This window comes from Dromiciops gliroides, chromosome 3 (genome assembly GCF_019393635.1).
Source record: "Dromiciops gliroides isolate mDroGli1 chromosome 3, mDroGli1.pri, whole genome shotgun sequence".
NCBI classification, from domain to species: domain Eukaryota; kingdom Metazoa; phylum Chordata; class Mammalia; order Microbiotheria; family Microbiotheriidae; genus Dromiciops; species Dromiciops gliroides.
Genome location: NC_057863.1, coordinates 604,732,345 through 604,757,518, shown reverse-complemented (window position 1 = coordinate 604,757,518; position 25,174 = coordinate 604,732,345). Strand labels below are relative to the sequence as shown.

The following is a 25,174-nucleotide window of genomic DNA, read 5'->3' as shown; positions in this document are numbered from 1 at the left end:
CCTTCCTTCCTTCCTTCCTTCCTTCCTTCCTTCCTTTGCTTTTCTTTTTACTAGGTAAGAGAGGCCATTCTTTGCCTCATTTCTTACCCAGCTTTAATCACTGAATGGGCATTGTTTCAGGCAAACAGACCTGTGAAAGGCCTAACTTAAAAAGGCCAAGGTCTCCTACTGTATACCAGACCATGTTCAGTCGTGCTGATCTATATCTTGCCACTGGACCAGACAGAGGAGAGAGTGAGGCTGGTGATCTTGCACAGCCCTCCCTCATTTAAATCCAATTCACTGCAAGTCATGGCATCACCTCTCCCATGTCATGGTCCTCTTTGAGAAGGACAATGATCAACCTAGTAAGTGCTTAATGAATATTTAATTAATTCATTCTTTTTTTTTTCAATTCTTAAAAATTAATTCATTCTTGTTCATGAAGATGAGACATCCATAAAATTGTGTATTTCTTATCAGTCTGATAATGGAAGTTTGCCATGCCTAAATATCCCTCCCTCTATACACAGACTGTAAATTACTCCAGGGCAGGCTGGATGGAGGTCATCTGCATGGTTCAGTTGGAGAAGCCTAAAGGTGCTACATAGCAAGTGAGGAGTGGTGTTTGGAATTCCTTGTGAGCCTACCCAATACACTCTCTGGATCCAAACAGCACAGCTGTTAGAATGCAAATGTTGGGCAGCTAGGTGGTGCAGTGGTTAAAGCACCAGCCCTGGATTCAGGAAGACCTGAGTTCAAATCCAGCCTCAGATACTTAGTAGCTGTGTGACCCTGGGCAAGTCACTTAACCCTCATTGCCCCACCAAAAAAAAAAAGAAAAAAGAATGTAAATGTTACCTGGAAGGATAATTATTAAACATTTATAGCCATTGAAACTAAGGGGGTTATTAATTTATCAGATTACCTGATATCCTGACTGGCCCTTAAAGGGTCTGGTGGGGCATCTATTTGAAAGGGAGTTGGCTGGGCAAGAAAGTATAAAGCATCATTTTTCTCAGGCGCTGATCAAGGTAGAGTGATGCAGAGAGGACTCTGGGTGATATAGAGTGAGCAGGTACCCGTCCTCATGTTAAGTGCCATGGAATACATGAGGAGATGTGGTCTCAACTGAGATGATAGCAATGAGGTCTCAGAAACATTCTTAGGGCACCTAAAGTGGGCCACCTCCTGAGTAACTGGAGGGAGGGAGGCAGGAAGAGGACCTCCAACTGGGGCCCTATATGGAGCAGGCACCAGGTGAGGCCAAAGAGAAAGGCTTAGAATGATGGTAGCATGTTTGGAATAAGTGAAGAGACTTCCAAGGGGACCACTTTGAGGGAGACAATCTGTATTGTAGGGTTGAAATTCTGCTTTTTAGGCAGTCTACTGGAGTGAGGGGAGGGGGGGAAGCACAGAACTAAAGACACCTAGATTTTAGTCCTGACTCTGCCACTAACAGCTGTATTAGAGGAAGACACTGCCCTCTCTCTGGGCTCTCTTTTCTTCTGTAAAATGAGGTTAGAAAAGATGATCCCTGGGGGCAGCTAGGTGGCCCAGTGGATAAAGAACCAGCTGTGGATTCAAGAGGACCTGAGTTCAAATCTGGACTCAGACACTTGACACTTACTAGCTGTGTGACCCTGGACAAGTCAATTAACCCTCATTGCCCTGAAAAAAGAAAGAAAGAAAGAAAGAAAGAAAGAAAGAAAGAAAGAAAGGAAGGAAGGAAGGAAGGAAGGAAGGAAGGAAGGAAGGAAGGAAGGAAGGAAGGAAGGAAGGAAGGAAGGAAGGAAGGAAGGAAGGAAGGAAGGAAGGGAAAGAAAGAAAGAAAGAGGGAGGGAGGAAGGAAGATAAAGAAAAATGATCCCTAAATGCCCCTCGCAGCTCTGAGAAAAAGGTCCTCCCAGCTCTGATATTTGGTGTCCTAAGGGTCCTCCCACCTCTGACATTCTCTATTCTAAGCACCCCCTCCAACTCTGCCATTCTGTGTTCTAAGCCCCCCACTACCACCACCAGCTCTGACATCCTGTGTTCTAAGGGCCCTCCCAGCTCTAACATTTCTGTGTTCTAAGGGTCCTCCCAGCTCTGATGTTCTGAGGTTCCTCCCAGCTGTAAAATTCAAAGTTCTGAGGTCGCTCTCAGTTCTTATTTTCTTTGGTTGACATTTAAATGTACTTTGCAAGGCTTACAAAGGCCTGCAGAACATACAGCACCTCATTGTATCCTCCCAGTGCTGTGTGATAGGCAGTATACATATCCTCTTCCCCATTTTTAGGTGAGAAAATGGATTCTCAGAGAGGTTTGGTGACCTTCCCATTGTCATATCGTGTGTAAGTGGCAACAGTGAGATTCCAATCCAGCTGCTGCCACCAAGTCCAGCAGCCTGGCCATGATCCCTTCTAGGCCTTATGTGCTTCTAGGCCCTAGACCTTCCTGGGAAGATAGAGCACAGGCTCTGCAGTCGTGACGGGCTGAATGGTCAGAGAAAAGGGAGGATGGGAAGACCAGAGATGAGATATGTGGAGGAGCAGTCGGTCATACCCACTGACACTTCAGTGGCCTGAGGTTCCTCAATAGGGACAAGTCAGAAACAGACAATGAACATTTTTCTGAGCACGTTTATTCATCCAGAATGCTAAGACCGGCTAGTCTGCAAGGTTCATCTAGGCTGATTGGCTGGTCAGAATTACTGGTAGATATCTGCTCCCACTCACCCCTTAATCATCACACTTCTTCTTTTGGCACACAAGATTCTGATGGATCTCATAGCCAGCCTTGGCTCCCACGCCAGCCAGGGCAGTGGTGCCCGCTCCAGCTCCTGGAAAACAAACCCAGAGGTCCCCATGAGTTGAGGAACTCAGAGATGGGGGATCCATTTCTAGGGGGAGGAAGGCCCACCCATGGAGAACTCAAAGAACAATGTTAGTAAGAAAAGTCTTTTATTGCACAGTGAAAGAATGCTTATTCCTTCTCACTCTAGTAGAACAGAAGGCAGCTGAAGCCCTTCAACCTGGGGTTCTACAGTTCTAAGATGATACCGTGGAGAGAAACAAAGCTTTGGATCCCACACAGCTCATTCTGATAGAGAGGTGAAGTGGAGAGCCATAGACTTGAGTTCTCAGGCACAGGTCTCTACAAACTGGCCATTTGACCTCAAGCAATTTACTCCCCCTTTATGGACAACAATGGATGTAAACCCATTCATGGGCCTACAGGGCCCCACTTACCGAGGCTCTGTAGGGTGGCCACAATCCCACCGGCAGGCACACCACCACCATTCATCACGGCTGACCAGCTCATCAGGGTCGAGGCCAAAGAATTGGCAGCAATACCTACACCTGTGAAGCCCAGAGCCGGCAGGCCAAAAGCCAACAACCCTGCAACAAAAAGGAGCTGAATCAGGTGTGGGGTCCATCGCTAGAGGCCTAATCAGAGTAGTCATTGCCTCCATTCTCAGTACAGATTGTCGCTCAGCACAGAGGTAAGCCAGGGTGGAAGCAACAAACAACTAGAGATACAGGACCCAAGTCAGCTTCCAGTTGGAAATGCAAAGCCATTAAATCTGACCCTCTCATTTTACAGAGAACAATTAAGTGACTTGTTCAGGATCACACAGCTAGCTAAGTATTTGAGCCAGAATTTGAACCCAGGTCTTCCTGAATTCAAATCAAGCACATTATCCAGTATTCTGTTCTGTTCCTCATCTGATTTCCCCCAATGATCCTATGAAGTGCTATCCAAGTGTGAGAAACAAGATGGTACAGTTTTCAAGTCAGATGAAAAGCAAGTTCATACCTCCTGCCTCTGACCCATCCTGGCTGTGTGACCCTGGGCAAGTCCCTCAACTCATCATTGCAGTCAGTGATTTTCTGGGACCCTACATTTCAAGTGACCTGCAGAGCTAGAGAAGTGGAGGAAGCAGACACACCAGAAGTTCCCCACATCAATCAAATTACTGGCCTAGACCCAAAAAATTCATCTGAGTTATCATTCTGAACCTCATGAAGAAACTGAGGTTTAGAGAGAAACTGCTGAAACTGCTGTAGGTGAGCTAGAGAGGCTGGATCTTCAAGACCAGCACTCCTTCTGCTCTCTAGACCCCACTGTCTCCTGGCACTCAGCATCTTAGGCATAAATAGCTTCATTAGTCATCAACCATCAAAAGATACCCTCTTTGTTACTGGTTGTATGATCCTGGGCAAGTCATTTACTTCACACTCAGTGTCCTCAGCTGTCAAATGAGGATTTAAAAAAGCATCTAGGGGCAGCTAGGTGGCACAGTGGATAGAGCACCGACCTTGGAGTCAGGAGGACCTGAGTTCAAATCTGGCCTCAGACACTTGATACTTACTAGCTGTGTGACCCTGGGCAAGCCACTTAACCCCAGTTGCCTCACCAAAAAAAAAAAAAAAGGCATATACCTCACAGGGTTGTTGTGAAGACCAAATAAGATATAGAACATAACAAAATAAAATATAACATAGTATTTAAAGCTTTGCAAACCTTAAAGTATTATTTAAAATGTGGGCTATTGTGTATATAATGTTATTATATATGTATATGATACATGTGTATTTATTTTTTTAAATATGCATATACATACATATGGGCCAGGTGACACAGTGGATAGAGTCCAGGGCCTGGAGTCAGGAAGACTCAGCTTCCTGAGTTCAAATCCTGCCTCAGACACTTACTAGTGGGGTGACCCTGAGGAAGTCACTTCACCCTGTTTGCCTCAGTTTCCTCATCTGTAAATTGAGCTGGAGAAGGAAATGGCCGACCACTCCAGTATCTCTGCCAAGAAAACCCTAAATGGGGTCAGGAAGAGTGGGACATGGCTGAAAAATGACTAAACGACGACCTACATACATATTATTCTTGTTTGCCCTTAGTTTTCCAAAAGGATCAATGACATCGCAGGGTGATGGTCTGACTCCTGAGCGAACTGGATTTCAGTGATGTAGAGTTACACAAAGTCAACAGTCTCACTCTCTTTTCCAGAGTCATTGAAGTCCAGTGGCAGGACAAAGGTCAGGATGACTGGTGATGACCCAGAATGCAGTGGGTGACCTTGGCTTCTCTGATGGCTGCCCAAGCTCTAAGTACTCCGAAGAACCTGGTTCAGCCGCCTTTGTGGCCCATTCCACTGGGGGAAGTCTTCACATGTTTGGGGTATACATCCCCCTAACTCACCAACCAGTTTAAGGCCCCTTGGATACCCTCAACCTGGGTTAGCCATCTGATAAGACAGCTCTCCTGGGGTGCGGCCACTGCCCATGCTATAGCTTCTTGTATCCACCGATGAGAGTTGAGGGTATATGGGGTACTCAGGGAGGACTAGCACCTCTGGTGTGAGGGCTTGCCCCTCCTCCAGGGTCACCCTCTCATTTTATAGATGAGCAAACTGAGGCCCAGAAAGGCTGGGATAATAAGGGGCAGAGATGGGATTTGGTCCAGATCTCCAACTCCAGCTCATTTATACACTAACACACACCCCAGTTTGATGGGCTGAGGCACCTCCCATAGAGCTGTACATGCAGTCTGGCCCCTTGCTAAAGGACATGCACCCTATTGAGATGACATAGCTACTCATTATTAGCAGTTCCCCTCTGTGTGTGTGTGTGTGTGTGTGTGTGTGTGTGTGTGTGTGTGTGTGTTAAAGATGATTTCTTTGTGTATTATAAGAGGAGCTAATTTCTCACAGGGTCCTTGTTTGGGCCCTTCTCTTTTGGGATGGAAGCATCCAGCGCTTTCTCTCCCCAGCCTTTCAGTGTCGGGGAAGGGAGGGGGCTTCTAAATTCCTCTCCTTTCCCTGCCTCACGTCTTACCCCCAGCAGCCACAGTGGCCAGGCATATGGCACCAGTAATGTGTGCTTCCCTTGGTGAACCGACTCCATAGCTATCTTCCTCTGCTCTATCTGTTCTTCATTGCAGACAGGTCAGCAAAAAGCAACTCTGACAAATGGATCTTTCCAGTTGTGGAGACTACCTCGTGAGGGCAAGGATTCCTGGATGCCCAAGGCAGAGGCCAGCTGCCGGGTGAGAGGAGCTTCCTGTAATAGCCCATTTCTCACTGCAGAGGAGGACTGTGGGCAAGACCATCCTGAAAGCTGAGGGACTAAAGAAGCCACCATATGGACAGTGAGAGGCTGAGGGCAAAGTAAAAGATTTCTTCCATCTTACCAACTGGGAGAGAATGATGAGTAGGGAGGTTACATCTTCTGATTCATTGTGCATATTTTTTCATCTTAAGAATTTTCTATGGTGGAAGAAATAAACAGTTGTCTTATACCTGATACCTATATTATACACTGTGGGGTGGGGTGGGAATGGAGGGGTTGGTGCCACCTCCTCTGTGTGTGTGTGTGTGTGTGTGTGTGTGTGTGTGTGTATATTATAGGTAGATAGAGAGATGTAGATTGATCATCTGTGATTTTGGCAGCATAAGGAGTCCTAAGTGGGAGCACATCTTGACTTAGGGGCAGCTAGGGGGCACCATAGTGCTGGACCTGAAGTCAGGAAGACCTGAGTTCAAATACAGCCTTGCTCACTAGCTGTGTGACCCTGGGCAAGTCACTTAGCTTGTTTGCCTCAATTTCCTCATCTGTAAAATGGGGGTGATAATAACACCACCAACCTGCCAGGGCTTTTGTGAGGATCAAATGAGAGCATAATTGTAAAGGGCTCAGCACAGTGCCTGGAACATAGTCGATGCTACAGAACTGTTAGCAAGTTTTAGCTATAGTAAATTAGTAGGTAAATCCTAAGCAGTTGCCTGAGGCACAAAAAGGTTGAGTCACTTGGCCAGGATACCACAGCTAGTAAGTGTCAGAGGCAGGATTTTAATTTAACTCATCCTGATTCCTACCTTAGATTATCCCCTACGACAGCTTTCCTTATGAGATTATAGATTATAATTTATGATTTTATAATTCTACGTCCAAAATTTATTTATTGTGATTTATTTATGATTTATTTATTTGTTATGATTTGTGATCTATAAGCTACATCATACATAAACTACAGTCTATGTGCATTCATGTCTAATTAATACTTACTTTTAATTTATTATTGAATTAATAACTACTTTCATAAGAACTAATATGATCACGTGTGCATGTTGTTTTGGGCTCCTGGCTACATACCTAACCCTGGTCATCCCTCCTCCACTTTCCACTTTAAACGGGAAGCCAGCACTCACACCGCACCAAATGAAGGAATTCTCTTGGCAACCCTTTTAAAGGCTGCTGACACCATCACAGCTTTTGAAAAAGGGAGAGGACACAGAGCCTGCCATCTGTGGTATCCGCCCTAAGTGTTCTCCCCAGGAACCAGCCCACTCCGGTATCCCCAGGGATACCCCTAGTCACACAGACCTACCTCCTCCTACCACCATGTAGGGAAGGGCATCCCAGATCCCACAGCCATCTTGGGAATCATCAGAGGATCTCCTTGAGTCTGTTGGAAAAGGACACAATAGCAGAGGTAAGGACAGGAACCAGGCCCTGGAATCCCTTCAACATCCAACAAACACTTCTACTTTCTATTTCTTTCTTTGTTTTTCTTTCTTTGTTTGCAATTGGGGTTGACTACCCCAGGGTCACACAGCTACTAAATGTCTGAGGCTGCATTTGAACTCAGGTCCTCCTGACTCTGGGGTCAGTACACTATTCACTGCACCACCCTGCTGCCCCTTAATGCTTCTCCTTTCTGATTACAGTTAGGAATATTTATTTTATCCCCCACCTAGATTTACTGTGAGCTCTTTAGGGACAGAGACTTGTACCTTATTTAAATATTGCTTCCCCTCCCTCTTTGTTCTTCCTGCTAAAGGCTCTTTTTTTTTAAAGGTTTTACACAGAAATATTTACTTCAGAAGGCATAATCACAAATAGACAAAACTTATTCCCCCAATATATGAAGGCCTAATCCCCCTTCTTCTTTGTATGCCCTCAGTCCCTAGGGAGAAAAAGGGCAGTAGGTATTTTGGGGTTTTTTTGTTTGTTTTGTCGAGGCAATGAGGGTTAAGTGACTTGCCCAGGGTCACACTGCTAGTAAGTGTCAAGTGTCTGAGGCCACATTTGAACTCAGGTCCTCCTGAATCCAGGGCTGGTTCTTTATCCACTGCGCCACCTAGCTGCCCATTGCACTAGGTTTACAGCTTAGCTTGGAGTCTAGAACATGCTTCCACTTCCAAGTCACAAGCACCCTGGCTTCTCAGGATTTCCAGACCAGGCCCCTCCTAGGCTCTTAATAAATGTGTGCAAAATTTGAACTCAGAGATTATCTATTTCACCCCCTTCGTTGTGCATATGAGGAAAATAAAACCTGGTATAGTAGATAGAGGGCTGGAATCGAGCAGAGACCTGGGCTCAAATCCTGGCTTACATTTTCAGAAGCTATGGTTTTGAATGGATTCAGACCCACAGAGTACCTGAAATACGAAGCTGCCAAGTGGAGGTAAGGGGACCCTCAAGTGCTACACATGTGTTTTCCTTTCTTTTCCTGAATCTTTCCATACGCCTTATTTCTTTTGTTTATTTTTTATTTATTTTTGGTTTTTTTTTTTCCATTGGGCAATGAGGGTTAAGGGACTTGCCCAAGGTCACACAGCTAGTAAATGTCAAGTGTCTGAGGCTGGATTTGAACTCAGGTACTCCTGAATACAAGGCCAGTGCTCTATCCACTGTGCCATCTAGCTGCCCCCATATACCTTATTTCTTAAGAAGCAACGATAGCCCATTATTTATTCACATGCCCCAGTTTGTTAAGCCATCCCCAAATAATAAGCCCTTGCATTTGTCTTTTTTTTTTAGTATTACAAATAGTGTTGCAAAAAGTAAAAGACATCAACTCTTCCACCTATAGCATCCTCCCTAAGTGAATATAGATAATAAAATATTAAAATAATACTTAATAAAGATATAAATAAAATATATAAATAAGGAGGAAAAGGAGGAGGAGCAGAGAGAGAGAGAGAGAGAGAGATGGGATTCATTGCTGGTGTGGTGGGGCATAGTGTCTGGACTGGCCATGGTGGAAGTCACTTAACCCCTATTGCCCCACAAAAACAAACAAACAAACAAAAACTAATACCCATGAGCTAGCCATGGGATGCAACCTCTGCGTGCTTCAGTTTCCTTTTCTGCATAATGGAGCTGATCCTATTTGCCTCACAAGGTTGTTGTGGGGAAAGTGCTTGTTGAACCTTGCTGCTCCCTGGAGATGCAAGTTATTATCCCAATGCTTCCCAGGGGCATCGCTCTGCAGCTGGTTTGCAGAAGCCTATCTTGACCACTTCTTGTCTTTCAGCTCCAAAGGTACTGGGCCCAGGAAACACAATTCCTATTCACTACCCCAACCTTCAGATCAATAATAATTAGGGTGGGGTGCTCACAGCTTTTCTGAGGGTGCAGAATTTGGAAGGCAATGACAGCAGCACTTACCCTGCTTCAGCAGTGGAGAAACAATAGAGTTTGGCACCTGGTTAGCAGGAATAATTAGTTGAAGTGGGAAACAGATGTCATTGTGCAAGGAGGGTGATTCCATCCATAGTCCACTCTCCTCTTCCCGACCCCACCCCCTACCACCACCATCCTAGTGTTCTGCAGCATGAGTCTTTTCCTATGGGTTGGTGTCCTGGCCTTCCATTGAACTTAGGGACCCATTTCATGTCAATTTCCCTAGTACAAACATGACCGGTCATGGCTCTGCCTGCTTCCCTCCCATCCTAGGCCATTCTTTTTAAATAATATTTTATTTTTTTCAATTATATTCTATTTCTCTTTTCCTCCCTCCCGTCCTCCTTCACTGAGACGGTAAGCAATCCAATATAGGTTATACATGTGCAATCATGTAAAATATTTCCATATTAGTCATTTTGTACAAGAAGATTCAAACAAAAAAACGAATGAAAGAGAGAGAAAAAGAAAGTGAAAAATAGGATGCTTCAGTCTGTATTCAGATAATATCAGTTCTTTCTCTAGAGGTGGATAGCATGACTTGGAACATTGTATTGCTGAGAATAGTTAAGTAATTCATAGTTCTTCATCAGACAATATTGCTGTTATTGTTTCTTATCATTTCACTTTGCATCTGTTCATGTAAGTCTTTCCAGGTTTTTCTGAAATCATCCTCCTTGTCATTTCTTATGGCACAATATTCCATCACAATCATATACCACAACTTTGTTCACCCATTCCCCCACCTGATGGGCATCCATTCAGTTTCCAATTCTTTGCCACCACAAAAAGAGCTGCTATAAATATATATGTTTGTACATATAGGTTCTTTTCCTTTTTCTTTAATCTCTTTGGGATACAGACCTAGAAGTGGTATTGTTGGATTGAAGGCTATGCACAGTTTTATAGCCCTCTGGGCATAGTTCCAAATTGTTCTCGAGAATGGTTGGATCAGTTCACAACTCCACCAACAGTACATTAGTGTCCCTACTTTTGCCGCATCCCCTCCAACATTTATTATTTTCCTTTTCAGTCATGTTAGCTAATCTGATAGGTGTGAGGTGGTACCTCAGAGTTGTTTTAATTTGCATTTCTCTAATCAATAGTGATTTAGAGCATTTTTTTCACATGACTATAGATAGGTTTGATTGTCTGAAAACTGCCTGTTCATATCCTTTGACCACTTATCAATTGGGGAATGACTTCTATTCTTACAGATTTGACTCAGTTCTCTATATATTTGAGATGTTGGTCTTTACCTAGTTTCTGCCATACTGTCTTCTACCTTTACTGGGCAGTTTTTGTCAAATAATGAGTTCTTGTCCCCAAAGCTTGGATCTTTAGGTTGATCATATACTAGATGGTCATTTACTATACTGTATTGTATACCTAATCTATTCCACTGATCCACCACTCTATTTCTTAGTCAATACCAAATTGTTTTTATAATTATCACTTTATAATACAGTTTGAAACCTGGTATGGCTAGATCACCTTCTTTCACTTTTTTTTTATTGATTCCCTAAATAATCTTGACTTTTTGTTCTTCTAAATGAATTTTGTTATTTTTTTTCTAGCTCTATAAAATAATTTTTTGGTTGTTTGAGTGGTATGGCACTACATAAATTCAGGTAGAGTTGTCATTTTTGTTATATTGGCTTGGCCTAGCCATGAACAATTGATATTTTTCCAATTGTTTAGATCTGACTTTATTTGTATGAAAAGTGTTTTGTAATTGTGTTCATTTAGTTCCTTGTCAGGTCAGGTTCCTTGTCTTGTCAGGAAGACTCCCCAGTATTTTATATTGTCTAAGGTTATTTTAAATGGAATTTCTCCTTTTATCTCTTGCTGTTGGACTTTGTTGGTAATATACATACATACTGATGATTTTTGTGGGTTTATTTTGTATCCTGCAATTTTGCTAAAGTTAATATTTCCACTCGTTTTTTAGCTGATTCTCTAGGATTTTCTAAGTATACCATTTGAATTATCTGCAGAGAGTGATAGTTTTGTTTCCTCATTGCCTATTCTAATTTCTTCCATTTCTTTTACTTCTCTCATTGCTATAGCTAACAGTTCCAGTACAATACTTAATAATAGAGGTGATAATGGGCACTCTAGCTTCACCCCTGATTGTACTGGGAAGACTTACAGCTCATCTCCATTATAGATGTTTGCTGATTATTTTAGTTAAATAATTCTTATCATTTTAAGGTAAGCTCCATTTATTCCTATGCTCTCCAGTATCTTTTGGGGGGGGATCTGGGCAATGAAAGTTAAGTGACTTGCCCAGGGTCACACAGCTAATAAGTGTCAAGACTATGAGGCCTGATTTGAACTCAGATCCTTCTGAATCGAGGGCCAGGGCTTTATCCACCGCGCCACCTAGCTGTCCCCTCCAATGTTTTTTAATAGGAATCCATGCTGCATTTTGTCAAAAGTTTTGTTGAGGATAATCATGATTTCCATTGGTCTTATTACTGATATGGTCAATTATGCTGATAGTTTTCCTAATATTGAACCAGCCCTACAATCTTGGTATAAATGCCACCTAGTCATAGTGGATGATCTTACCCCCAAGCTGTTCTTGTTGTTCTTGTTGTTTTTTTGGTTTTTTGAGGGGCAATTGGGGTTAAGTGACTTGCCCAGGGTCACACAAGCTAATAAGTGTTAAGTGTCTGAGGCCAGATTTGAACTCAGGTCCTCCTGAATCCAGGGCCGGTGCTCTATCCATTGCGCCACCTAGCTGCCCCTACCCCCAAGCTGTTCTTACCAGCATCCACACAGCAGTTAAACAGCAGCAGATAACCTAGAAGGAGTGTCACTGACTTCTTCCACATGGTGATTCTAGGTAGATCTGGATGCCTGTGGGAAAAGGTCAAATTGCTTACAATTAATCAATTTTTATTAAGTGCCTTCTCTGTGCCAAGGTAGGGCAGCTAGGTGGGGCAATGGCTAGAGCGCCAGGTCTGGAGTCAGGAAGACCTGAGTTCAAATGCAGCTTCAGACACTTCCTAGCTGTGTGATCCTGGCCAAGTCATTCACCCTAAAATGAGCTGGGAAAAAAATGGCAAACCACTCCAGTTTCTTTGCCAAGAAAACCCCAAATAGGCTCACAAAGAGTCAGACCTGACTCAAAGGACCAAACAACAACAATAATGTGCCAAGCACTGCCCTAGGTGTTGGGGACAAGCGCTGCCTAGACAAGGTCAGGTCTTTTCAGGTTCCATATGTGACTCCAGATCGTCCCTTCATTAGTAATAGCTGCTGCCCTTCTAGTGTGAGGCTTCTGGGACTTGGACCTAGGATGGTAGCATGGGCAAGGCATGTTTGCTCCCCATAGCTAACCTTGCAGTGACATGTGACATGTGGCACAGCCATTCCCATGATCCTATCAAAGTGGCTCCTTTCCCCACGGCTGGGGTGGGGGGTGGGGACCGGGGGCGGAAGGCACATGCCAACATCCTCCTTCCTCCCTCTCGCAACTGAATTTACCGCCAAACGCAAGAATTCCTAGCTACATGGAGGTAGTTCCTTGTGGTCTAATTACAATTCCAAGTGTTGGAAAGATCCTTAGAGATCTGAAACTCGCTGTGTGACTCCCAGCAAGTACCTTTCCCTGCCTGGGCCTCTATTTCCTCACGTGCGAAGCAAGGAGGTTGGACCATATCTCTAAAGCAGATCCCTTGCAAGTTGTCTCGGAGTTGCTGGGGAGCCGCTCCCCTCCCCCGCCCCTTCCCCCAGCCCCGCCTTCTGATTAGAGAGGATTCGAACTAGAAGGAGCTTTTGGAGGTCATTGAATCCAACCTCCCCAAAGAGTCCAACCCATTTTTAGAGGAGAAACGGATGCCTAGAGAAGGGTAGAACGCTTGCTTTAAATCGCTCTGTTCCCTTCCCAAACCCCACCCTGTCCACACTCACGCCCAAGCCAACGCCCACGACTATCCCAGAATCTGAAGAGCTGCAATGAACTTTGAGGAGTCCAGCCTCAGTTGCTGCCCTCACCTCCTGGGATTCCCTGCGTGATTCATTCCCTCCTGCAACATCCCTGGCTGATAAGCATCTAGTCACTCGCAACGCTCATTCCAAAAGAATTTTAAAACAACAACAACAACACCCCCCACCAAAAAAACCCCAAACACTAAATTCTAAATTCTTTAGAGTGAAGAATTCAAAGGGGGAAAAGGGTATTTTCCTTTTACCTTGGCGTCCGGAGCTTTCCTGAAAGAGCCTTGGATGGTTAGGCAGGATGCCACCTACAGAAGCCCTCTATGTGGCTGCTGGTCCCCTCCTTTTATAATCAATCCCTCCCCCGGACTCCTCTGACGCTCGCATCAGTTTCTTTTTCCCTGTTAAGTTTCGGTTTTCATTTTCTGCAGCAGAGAACAGAGTGGATACAGGAAGCATTTTTTGGAAAAGAAAAATACAGCTGCGTCCCGCTGGGAGGGGGGCGCGGGCAGGGGCTATTTTCAGCAAGCAGCTCGGAAGGCCCCAGTGGCTGCTTAGGGACAGAAATCTAAGAGTCGGGGCGGGGTGCGCTTTGGTGGGAAGACTGTCGGCTGCGGAATGCGACGCCCCGGGCGCCCCCATTTGAACTTTGCCGCTTTCTGCATAGCAAGTCTCATTTCTCTGTGCCTCAGTTACTTCATCTGTAAAATGAGGGCTTCTAAGGGCTCCTCGCAGCTGTAAAAATCTTTGATTCTATGAAAATAGAAAACTAGAGCCAGGGGCAGCTAGGTGGCGCAGTGGATAAAGCAGTACCTGAGTTCAAATCCAGCCTCAAACACTTGATATGGTCTATCTGTGTGACCCTGGGCAAGTCACTTAACCCTCATTGCCCCGCAAAACAAAACAAACAACGACAACAACAACAAAAACTTAGTAGTGCCAGGCATTGTGCTAAGTGTTTGAAATACAGAGATCAGAAAAAAGACAGACAATTCCTGCCTTTAAAGAGCTTACACTCTGGTGCAGCTGGGTGGCACAGTGGATAAAGCACCGGCCCTGGAGTCAGGACTACCTGAGTTCAAATCCGGCTTCAGACACTTAACACTTACTAGCTGTGTGACCCTGGGCAAGTCACTTAACCCCAATTGCCTAACCTACCCCCCTCAAAAAAAAAAGGGGGGGGGAAGAGCTTACACTCTTGTCCTGGGAAGACCATGGCTTAAGATGGGGCAGGTTGAGGTACCTAGTGGTGGGAACGTGGTAGAGAATTCTAGAATGCAGAAATGGAGAGAAATGAAGACACAGCTGGCCTGGGCATCTTCTTCAGTGGAAGTCTTTGGGGGAAACCATGATGAAGGAGAGACGTGCTGCAGGAACAGAGCCCTCTTCCAAGGTAGGAATTCCAGCATGAAGAGGTTTCTGGGGCATGGTGGAGAAGTCCAGGAGACATGTGGCCTGGATGGGGCTGGGGGTGGTGGCTGCTGACAGAGGTGGCCTTCGCTCACCCTCCACTAGACATGTTCTATCTTGTCAACATTCAGTGGAGAGCTGATCAATTTTTAAGAGCTGGCTGTGCAGGGGAAGGAGAGGGTATCTGGATTCCTGGGGGCTATCTCTCCTTCCTGCTCCAAGAGGAGAGTCCTTAGGAAACTGAGCTATTGAGAGAAAAGGAGAAGGAAGCAAATGGTAAAAGTTCCAGAAAATCAGATGTGAGGTTAATATAAGGGTGAAAAAAATGGGATCAGAGGATTTTTGACCTAGAAATAACCTTAGACAGCATCTGATCCAATGGTTTGAGCTGTTGAAAGTTGGAATTGGGCTGTCTCATGAAGAAAGGAATTCCCCATCTCTAGAGTGCTTCAAGGAGAGGCTGAATGACCATCGATAGAGAATGTTATAGATGTAATTCCCTGATTTAGGGAGAGTTTTAATAGAAATTTTCTGAGCTCTCTTCCAATCCTAAAATTCTGTGATTCCATGAAACAGAACTAACAGGCAGATGTTTCAGGGAGGTGGATTTTCACTCAAAATGTGGGGAAACTTCCCAATAACTCAAGCTGGCCATCAAATTGAACAGTCTATTTAGGGAGGTGGTGAGCTCCCTATAAGTGAAGGTCAAACAAAGTAGCTGGTCGGTAAAGGTCCCCACTCTTTATCATTTTCAGAAATTACCATAGAGGGTATTGTTCCAGGCAGGAACACCCATTCACATGTTCTGGGGCCTTGATTGGTGATGGGGACCCACGGGAAAGACCAGTTTGGCTAAAATGTCTCTCCTCTCCTTTCCTCTCCCCACCCTCCCCACACCACTCAATAAACTCCAGTGGCTTCCTATTACCTCCAGGAGCAAAGAAAAAATGCTCAGTGTGGCATTGAAAACCTGGTCCCCTCCTATCTTTCTGGTCTTCTTAGCAGTAGGGTTTTCCCAGGCTTAGAGGGTATAGTACCGTAGGTCAGGACTTCTTAAAAACTTTCTCTACCCTTGACCCTTTTCAACAGAGAAAGTTTTGGCCAAGAAATTTCTCTCGTATACAAGTGTACATAGGCTTTTACTGCTGCCAAATTTTTCAAGACCCCCACATTCAATTCCTTGACCCCATATGGGGTCACAACCCACAGTTTAAGAAGCTTTGCCTGGGGGCAGCTAGGTGGCACAGTGGATAAAGCACCAGCCCTGGATTCAGGAAGACCTGAGTTCAAATCCGGCCTCAGACACTTGGCACTTACTAGCTGTATGACCCTGGGCAAGTCACTTAAACCCCATTGCCCCCCCCCAAAAGAAGCTTTGCCCAAGGAACCAGGCCAATTTCTGATTAAGATGACATGGCCTGGAGGGGGCAGCTAGGTGGCAAAGTGGATAAAGCACCGGCCCTGGATTCAGGAGGACCTGAGTTCAAATCCAGCCTCAGACACTTGACACTTACTAGCTGTGTGACCCTGGGCAAGTCACTTAACCCCCATTACCCCACAAACAAAACAAAACAAAAAAAGATGACATGGCCTGGGGTAGCTAGGTGGTACAGTGGATAAAGCACCGGCCCTGGATTCAGGAGGACCTGAGTTCAAATCCAGCCTCAGACACTTGATGCTTACTAGCTGTGTGACTCTGGACAAGTCACTTAACCCTCATTGCCCTGCAAAAACAAAACAAAAACTCAATAAAGATTTTGGACTGAATCTGAGCAGTAACAGAGTAAAGTACAGTCCAGAAGAAACTTTGTAAGAAATTAACTTTTACTGATTTTTTTTTACATCACCACTGTTTTCCCTGGTATCCCTCCTTCCCCTCCCAGAGATCTATCCCATTTAACATTTTTTTTAAAGGATGAAAAGAAAAACAAGAGGAAAAAATCAGCATAACTGATCAATAAATTTTAAAAGCCCGAAAATATGTGCAATGTGTGGGTCTCCCACTTCTGCAGAGGGGTGGGGTGGGAGCTAACTAGCTTCCTTGGCTAGCTGGGAGGTCTATATCCCAGAAAGAATGAAATAACCCGGGGGCAGCTACGTGGCACAGTGGATAGAGCACCGGCCCTGGAGTCAGGAGTACCTGGGTTCAAATCCGGCCTCAGACACTTAACATTTATTAGCTGTGTGACCCTGGGCAAGTCACTTAACCCCAATTGCCTCACTTAAAAAAAAAAAAAAAAGAATGAAATAACCCAAGGATTGCCTCTGCCCAGTAGAAGCCATATCACAACTGACAACCAGCAGATGGCAGCAGCAGCTTAGTAAAGAAGCTGCATTAAAGGTGAAAACCAGCAGATGGCAGCAGAGAACAGCCACAACTCCAGAGACCCAGTCCCTGACATTTGCAGCTCGGCTGTGCCCTGACCCTTCTTCCCAGTCTACCCCCTCCCTCCCTTGCAGTCTTCTATCCCCAGCACCTTGCACAGTGTCTGGCACATAGTAGAATCTTATTAAACGTTTATGATCGGGGAAGCTAGATGGTGCAGTAGATAGAGCACCAGCCCTGGAGTCAGGAGTACCTGAGTTCAAATCTGGCCTCAGATACTTAACACTTACTAGCTGTGTGACCCTGGGCAAGTCATTTAACCCCAATTGCCTCACTAAAAAAAAAAACAAACAAAAAACCAAAAACAAACAAAATGTTTATGATCGATATGCATTACATGATGCCTACAGGATGAGCCAAAAGTCACAAAGGGGTTTCGATATCTAATCATGCCTTCATTTTTTGTTTTTAATTCACAACACCATAGCATCATATACAGTATGTGTAGGAGATGAGTTTACATTATGTGTGAAAAAGAAAATGGAGAAAAATAAAGAAAAAAAATTTTCAAAAAATTACTAAAACATCATGACTTTTGGCCCACCCAAAGTGCCATAGCACTTTAAAATTTTCAAAGTACCTTACAATCATATTTGATTCTCCCAACATATCAGTCAATCGATCCATAAGTATGTTGGGGTATGTGTTTTTTGTTTGTTTGTTTTTAATGTATGAGGTATTTTATTTTTTCCATTACATGTAAAGATAGTTCTCAACTTTTGTTTATACATGCTTTACAATTTCAGATTTTTCTCCCTCCCACCCCTCCCTCCCCCCTCCCCTAGACAGCAGGTAATCTGATATAGGTTATATCTATATATCTCTATGCATATACATATAGATATATATATATACACACACACATATATATACACATAATAACATTAATCCTATTTCTGCATTAATCCTGTTACAAGAGAAAGAATCAGAGCAGTGATGCAAAACCTCAAAATAGAAAGAAAAAAAAAACCCAACAGCATGGGGTATGTGTTTTTTAAAAATAATTAATTGGGCAGCTAGGTGGTGCAATGGATAAAGCACAGGCCCTGGATTCAGGAGGACCTGAGTTCAAATATGACCTCAGACACTTGACACTTACTAGCTGTGTGACCCTGGGCAAGTCACTTAACCCTCATTGCCCTGCAAATAATAATAATAATAATAATAATAATAATAATAATAATAATAATAATAATAATAATAATAATAACTATAGACACCAGCTTGGGGTAAGCATTTTATTATTTATTAATATTATATTCCAATCTCCCTAACTTCTCATGGTCTCAGGCTGTGTGGTAGAGAAGGCAGGGAGAAAGCTTCAACATAGCAGTTAGTATGAGCAGTAGAAAATCCCCAAAAGACCCATGCATCTCCACATGTGGTCTCAAGGAAACCCAAGAGAGATAGTGAGAGAGAGACTGTGTGGTCCCCAAGAACCAAGAGAGAAGCTCAGAAGATGCCCCAGAAGCCCTTGAGGTATTATCCTCTTTTGATAGAGTTGGGTCATTATACATTGGTCAAAGCTAATTGGGTCATTATGCATCAAATTGGTTAGGTTCATTCAACTCTATTAGTTGACATGACTTGCAAGTGGTCTACATTAAAATGAACTCTGCAGATGATGTGAGGGAAAAGAATTAAAAAGACCCTCACTGAAGTTCCTCAAGCCAAAGTCCATTATCTAGGTGTGGTTTAATCCCCACAGTCCTTCACCCATCTAGACAAAAGAATTTATCTCCATTCCTTTTGTTCCCTTGGGTTTGTCCCAGATGAGATTTGATGAAGTTTCTCAAGGAGAACTGGACTTTCTGGAATGGAATGGGGGACAGAGAAAGTGATCTCTGGGTCCCCCAAGAAATCCATTATTAATAATTATTTTCTCACAGGTAGGACTAGTGAAAGGACTGAAAGGAACAGATGATAAAGTGTGAACATGCCAGTTAAGGGCAGCCACACTGTTATCCCTTACAAAGTTTGAAAAGGCATCTCTGATTGAACTGTAGCTGGCTGAAGATTGTAGGTGTCCCAGATGGGGTTGAAAAAGCTAAACCTGGGGACAGCTAGGTGGTAAAGTGGATAAAAGCACCGGCCCTGGATTCAGGAGGACCTGAGTTCAAATCTGACCTCAGGCACTTGACACTTACTAGCTATGTGACCCTGGGCAAGTCACTTAATCCTCATTGCCCTGCCCCCCCAAAATAAAAAAAATTTTAAAAGCTAATCCTGCCAGCCCTAGAAGTAGTTCAAGGTGTGTTCAAGGACAGGAGCAGATGTGTTAAGTGAGAGCCCTAAGCCTTTACCAGACAGCATTTGGGGGTTGGAGAGCGGGAATTGTTTTCATCCTTGACCATGGCACCTTGCAGCAGAGATGCTCACCCCAGTGGGATGTGCCCAGTGCACTTGGCAGGGATTATAGTCAGAGTCGGGGTAGGAAGCAACTTCAAGAAGCATGACTTCTGGCTGACTATGGCAGGATTCAAGTTAAGACTAATGCTGATAGTAAAGATCTGAGCTGAGAGGAGCTAGTCCAGGGAGTCCAGCTGAACTGATCCATCCAACAAAGATGCTGTGTCCAGGGTAAAGCAGCAAGAGTGCACCAGAAGAGGAGGGACACTGGGGCCTGGTATTCCTGGAGGCATGAATTACCTTGGCTATGTGTCCCCTACAAGCATTTCACTACCAGAGTAAGTAAATGCCCACTCTTTCTGTAGGAGTTGCATCTGGGGAGAGTGCTCCCAGGTTTATGGAGAGCAGTGTTTTATAGCTACTGTTCTCTCTATGCTATATTAGATTTTACTTTGAGCTAATTGTGTCTATTGGCCGACTGTGACAGGGAAACACACTGGTAGGGGCTCCTGAACTATAATTTTATGGACCCACAGAATACCTTTGAATCTTGTGACTGTAGTCAACCCCTTAGCAACCCAATTTGTAAAACTATGAATGCCAAGTTGGGAAGTTACCTCCCAGATGTGTATCTGGTTCCATGTTTTCCTTGCCCTGTGATGATGTGGTAAATCTGTTCGAGAGTGTGGCCCTTGTCCACTAATGATATATGTGGATTTCAAGTTGAGGGAGAAGAGAAAGGGGGGGGCAGATATTTCTTGTCATTTGTCATGCCATTCTATTATATTAAATGCCTTTTCTTTTGAACTAATGGGCTCTCTGGTTGGCCTGGTAAAAAATAAACACATGGAGGGGGCAGAGCTGTGGTTTGATGCTGAGCCAAAAAGAGCCTCCAACCTGGGGGTTTCTGGGAGCCCATGTGTGGGGGACAGAGATACCTAGGTGCTTCACTGACATAACTTAAAAGCTTACCAAGCAGGTTCCTTACAACTCTGCATAGCAGATTTGCAGCTCAATTCAATTATTTAACAGACTTTTGTTAAGGTCAAATTACCTCATAAACTACTTCACATCATCATCCTGAATGCAATGTTGGATATGGTTGCTAAGCTTCTGTTAATGATCTCAGAAAGTTCACAGAGAATGAGAAAGGTGCTTGAAAACTGAAGAGCAAATATCTTAGTTCTTCATTTAAAAGGGGGGAGGGGAAGGAATGACTTCTGCAAACCCCAAGCCATTAAGCTTGACTTCCATTCTTAGAAAACATTTTGAATGTATAAGGAAAGGGATACTTAATGAATATGCTAAAAAAAAAAAATTGGGCAGCTAGATGGCACAGTGGATAAAGCACTGTACCTGGATTCAAGAGGACCTGAGTTCAAATCCGGCTTCAGACACTTGACACTTACGAGCTTTGTGACCCTGGGCAAGTCACTTAACCCTCATTGCTCCACAAAACAAAACAAAAAAAAAAGGCAGGGATCATAAAGAACTAACACAGTTTCCTCAACAACAGGACGTGGTAAATTCAATTAATTTCAAGCCGACAGGCATTTATTAAAGGTTTACTATGATTCTAGTGCTGTGCTGCATCCTGGAAATATAAAGAAAAATTGAAAAGTAATTTTGGGGGTGGAGGAACACTAAAAACTGGGGGGGGATCAGTAAAGGTCTTGTGTGGAAAGTGGTACATGAGGTGAACTTTGAAGGAAGCTAGGGATTCTAACTCAGCAGCTAGGTGACACAGTGGATAGAGCTCTGAACTTGGAATCGAGTAGACTCATCTTCCTGAATTCAAATCTGGCCTCAGATACTTACTAGTTGTATGAACCTGGGCAAGTCGTTTGCCTCAGTTTCCTCATCTGTAAAAAGAGAAGGAAATGATAAACCACTCTGGTCTCTTTGCCAGGAAAACCCCAAATGGGGTCTTGGAGAGTAGGACATGACTGATTGAAGAACAACAACAAGGGATTCTGAGGGGAAGATGTAAGGAGGGAGAGAATTCCATACTTGAGGGCAGCTTGTGCAATATCATGGAGGGTACTGATGAGATGTCATGTATGGGAAACATCATGAAGGCCAGTTGGGTTGGAATGTAGAGTACACAAGGGGCAGTCACATAAAATTATTCCACAAAAACAGATTGGAGCCAAATTGTGAAGAATGTCAAATAGAGAAGTGTATATTTTGTGTTGCATCAACTTCTTGAGCAGGAGAGTGACTGCATCTAACCAGAGTCAACCTCATGCTTTTTATTTTTTAAGAGGGTTACCATATTGTTAGATTATGGGAATTCTCCAGAAGATGTTTACCTACCTTTTAGTAAGTAAGGTGCTTGACAAAAATCTGTCAGACAATTCTTGTGGATAAAATGGAGAGATGTGGCCTAGACATTTGCACAATTAGGTGGATTCAAAACTGGTTAATTCACCAGACCCATCGAGTAGTCATCAATGATCTGATGTCAACTTGGAAAGTCTTTGGTGGAATTCCTCAGGAATCTACACTTCTTAACACTTTTCTTGGTTACATTTCTATAGCATGCATACATACATAGGCACAAATATGTATATGTATATACATACACATACAAAGCAAGCTATATACAGGATAAATAAGAAATAATTAATAGAGGGAAGTCACTGGAATTAAGAGGGAATAGGGAGGGGCAGCTAGGTGGCGCAGTGGATAAAGCACCAGCCTTGGATTCAGGAGGACCTGAGTTCAAATCAGGCCTCAAACACTTGACACTTACTAGCTGTGTAACCCTGGGCAAGTCATGTAACCCTCATTGCCCCGCAAAAAAAAAAAAAAAAAAGGAATAGGGAAGACTTTCTATAGAAAGTGAGATTTTAGTTGGAACTTAACAGGAAGCCAGGGAGGTCAGTAGTCTGAGTGGAAGAGGGAGAGCATTCCAGGCATGAGAGACAGCCTGGAGCCTAGAGATAGATTGTCTTGTTCATGAACAGCCAGGAAGCCAGTGTCATTGTATCGAAGAGTATGTGTTAGGGAGTAAGGTGTAAGAAGACTGGCAAGGTAGGAGATGAGGTTATGAAGGGGCTTTGAGTGACAAACAGAGCATTTCTTATTTGCCTCTAGAGGCGATAGGGAGCCACTGGAGTTTATTTGGGGGAGGGGTGACATGATCAGACTTGTGTTTTAGGAAAATTACTTTAGTGGCAGAATGGAGACTAGATTGCAGCGAGGAGAGACTTGAGGCAGGCAGACCCAAAAGCAACCTATTATAGTAATCAAGGCATGAGGTGATAAGACCTGTGCTAGAGTGGTGGCAGTGTCCAGAGAGAAGGGGATATATTCAAGAAATTGCAAAAAAGAAATTGACAGGTCTTGGCAATAGCTTGGAAATGAGGGGTGAGAGCACCTAGGTGGCACAGTGGATAAAGCACCAGCCCTGGATTCAGGAAGACCTGAGTTCAAATCCAACCTCAGACACTTGACACTTACTAGCTGTGTGACACTGGGCAAGTCACTTAACCCTCACTGCCCTGCACACAAAAAATAAATAAATGGAAATGAGGGGTGAGAGATAGTGAGGAATCCAGGATGACTCAGGTTTCAAACCTGAAGAACTGGGAGGATGCCAGTCCTTTATTAGTAATACAGTTAGTTGCCCTTTATTGTAATACAGAAGGTTGGGGTCAGGGGAGGAGTTTAGGAAGAAAGATAATGAGTTCTGTTTTGGTTTCAGATGTGTACTGGACATGGACATGGAGATATTTGAAAGGTAGTTACATATGTGAGATTGGAAGTCAAGAGAGAGAGATTAGGAAAGGAAAGGTAGATTTGAGAATCATCAGTATAAATATGGTAATTAAATCCATGGGAGCTGATGAGATCATCAAGAAATATAGGAGGAGAAGAGAGTCTAGGACACATCCTTGAGGAACACCTATGGCTGGAGGGAATAATCTGGAAGAGGATCCAGCAAAGGAGACTAAGGAGTAGTCAGAGAGGTAGGAGGAAAACCAAAAGAGAGTGGTGTCCCAAAAACCTAGAGAGAAGAGTCTCAAGGAGGAGAGAGTGATCAATAGGGTCAGGGACAGCAGAGAGGTCAAGGAGAATGAGGACTGAGAAAAGGCCATTGAATTTGGCAAATAAGAGATCACTGGTAACTTTGGCATATCAGTGGAATGATAAGGTCAGAAGCCAGACTGCAAGGGGTTAAGAAGAGAGTGAGAGGAGAAAAAGTGGAGACACCTATTGGGGTTTAGCTATAAAGGGCGAACATTTTTTGAGGATGGAGGAGAGATGTGGGCAATAGAGAGTGAATCAATAGGGAGAGATTGAAAATAAGTGATAGCCTGGGAATAATGACAGAAGGGGCAATCTGTTGGAGGAGTCTGGATGGAATGGGATCACTTTTTTTTTTTTTAATTTTTGAGGGACAATGAGGGTTAAGTGACTTGCCCAGGGTCACACAGCTAGTAAGTGTCAAGTGTCTGAGGTCATATTTGTACTCAGGTCCTCCTGAATCCAAGGTCGGTGCTTTATCCACTGTGCCACCTAGCTTCCCGGGATCACTCTTCTTTTTTTTTTTTAAGTGAGGCAATTGGGGTTAAGTGACTTGCCCAGGGTCACACAGCTAGTGTGTCTGAGTTAAGTGTCTGAGGCCGGATTTGAACTCAGGTACTGCTGACTCCAGGGCTGGTGCTCTGTCCACTGCACCACCTAGCTGCCCCACCGGGATCATTCTTAAGAGTTCTTTTTCCTTATGGGAGGGCTCCCTCTAAGATAGCCTTTATTCATGATTCCTCCTTTTCCCATTTCTGGGGGGGGGTGTCTCCCTCTCAGAACTCTCCTCTCTGTTGAGGACCCTCTCCCTCATATGGAGTAGAACAAGATGGCATCATTTTCATTCTCTTCCTTTCCTTTCGTTCCCTTCTAATTCCAGTCCCACTGAGTTGGGGGCTTACCTTTCCTCAAATACCCTTCACCTACCCCACAAATTTCAAACCCCGAGCTATCTGCCACCTGTCTCCAGAATCAGGCCACAGATTCGCTAGTAAGGATGCTGCGGCTGCTCCTCCTCTCACCTGTCTGGACTCTGGCTCCGCCCCACAAGTCACCCCGCCCTCTAGCTACCTCCACCCACCCCCCCCCACCGTGCTGCTGCACCCCTCCCCGCTCCTTCCCAGGCCCCACCCTGTCGCTCTCATCTTTACTCCTCCCATCAGGCCCCTCCCCTTTCCTTAAAGGAGATTCGGCACTCGCGGAGTGCATCTCAACATCCCTGGGAGCCAGGGCAGAAGTCTCTCGCGAGACTTGCGGGTTGGGTTTTTTTGTTGTTGTTGTTGTTGTTGTTGTTGTTGTTTGTTTGTTTTCCCTCCACCCCCACCGTAAGGGGTGGGTGACAACTGCGAGGAGTGGGCGGGCAGAAAAGAAGGCAATGAAAAGGGTGTAGGCGCGACCCAGACACCAAAAGCTCTAGGAGAAAAGCGAAACCCTCCACGGTGGACCCCGCCTCTCTAGACTGCCCGCCCGCGTGACCCTGGCTTTTACATAACCGCGGTTTCGTTGCGTCACCCATGGCGTCTGTCTGGTCCACTCAATCGGAACGTCCCAAGCTTCCGGGCTCCGCCTCTCCTCTTGAGATAGACGTCGGGTCCGGCCAATGAGT

At 44.4% G+C, this 25,174-nt stretch overlaps 1 protein-coding gene across 1 annotated transcript; it reads right to left on the bottom strand.

Annotated features, from left to right (window-relative positions):
- Positions 1 to 2,586: 2,586 nt before the first annotated feature.
- Positions 2,587 to 13,863, bottom strand: IFI6 (interferon alpha inducible protein 6). Its single transcript, XM_043995533.1, has 5 exons — positions 13,646 to 13,863; positions 12,217 to 12,308; positions 7,363 to 7,440; positions 3,210 to 3,359; positions 2,587 to 2,800 (listed from the first exon to the last, which is right to left on the bottom strand). Exons 2-5 carry the CDS (start codon positions 12,281 to 12,283, stop codon positions 2,700 to 2,702), a joined length of 396 nt encoding a protein of 131 aa, XP_043851468.1. The 5' UTR covers positions 12,284 to 12,308; positions 13,646 to 13,863; the 3' UTR covers positions 2,587 to 2,699.
- Positions 13,864 to 25,174: the final 11,311 nt, after the last annotated feature.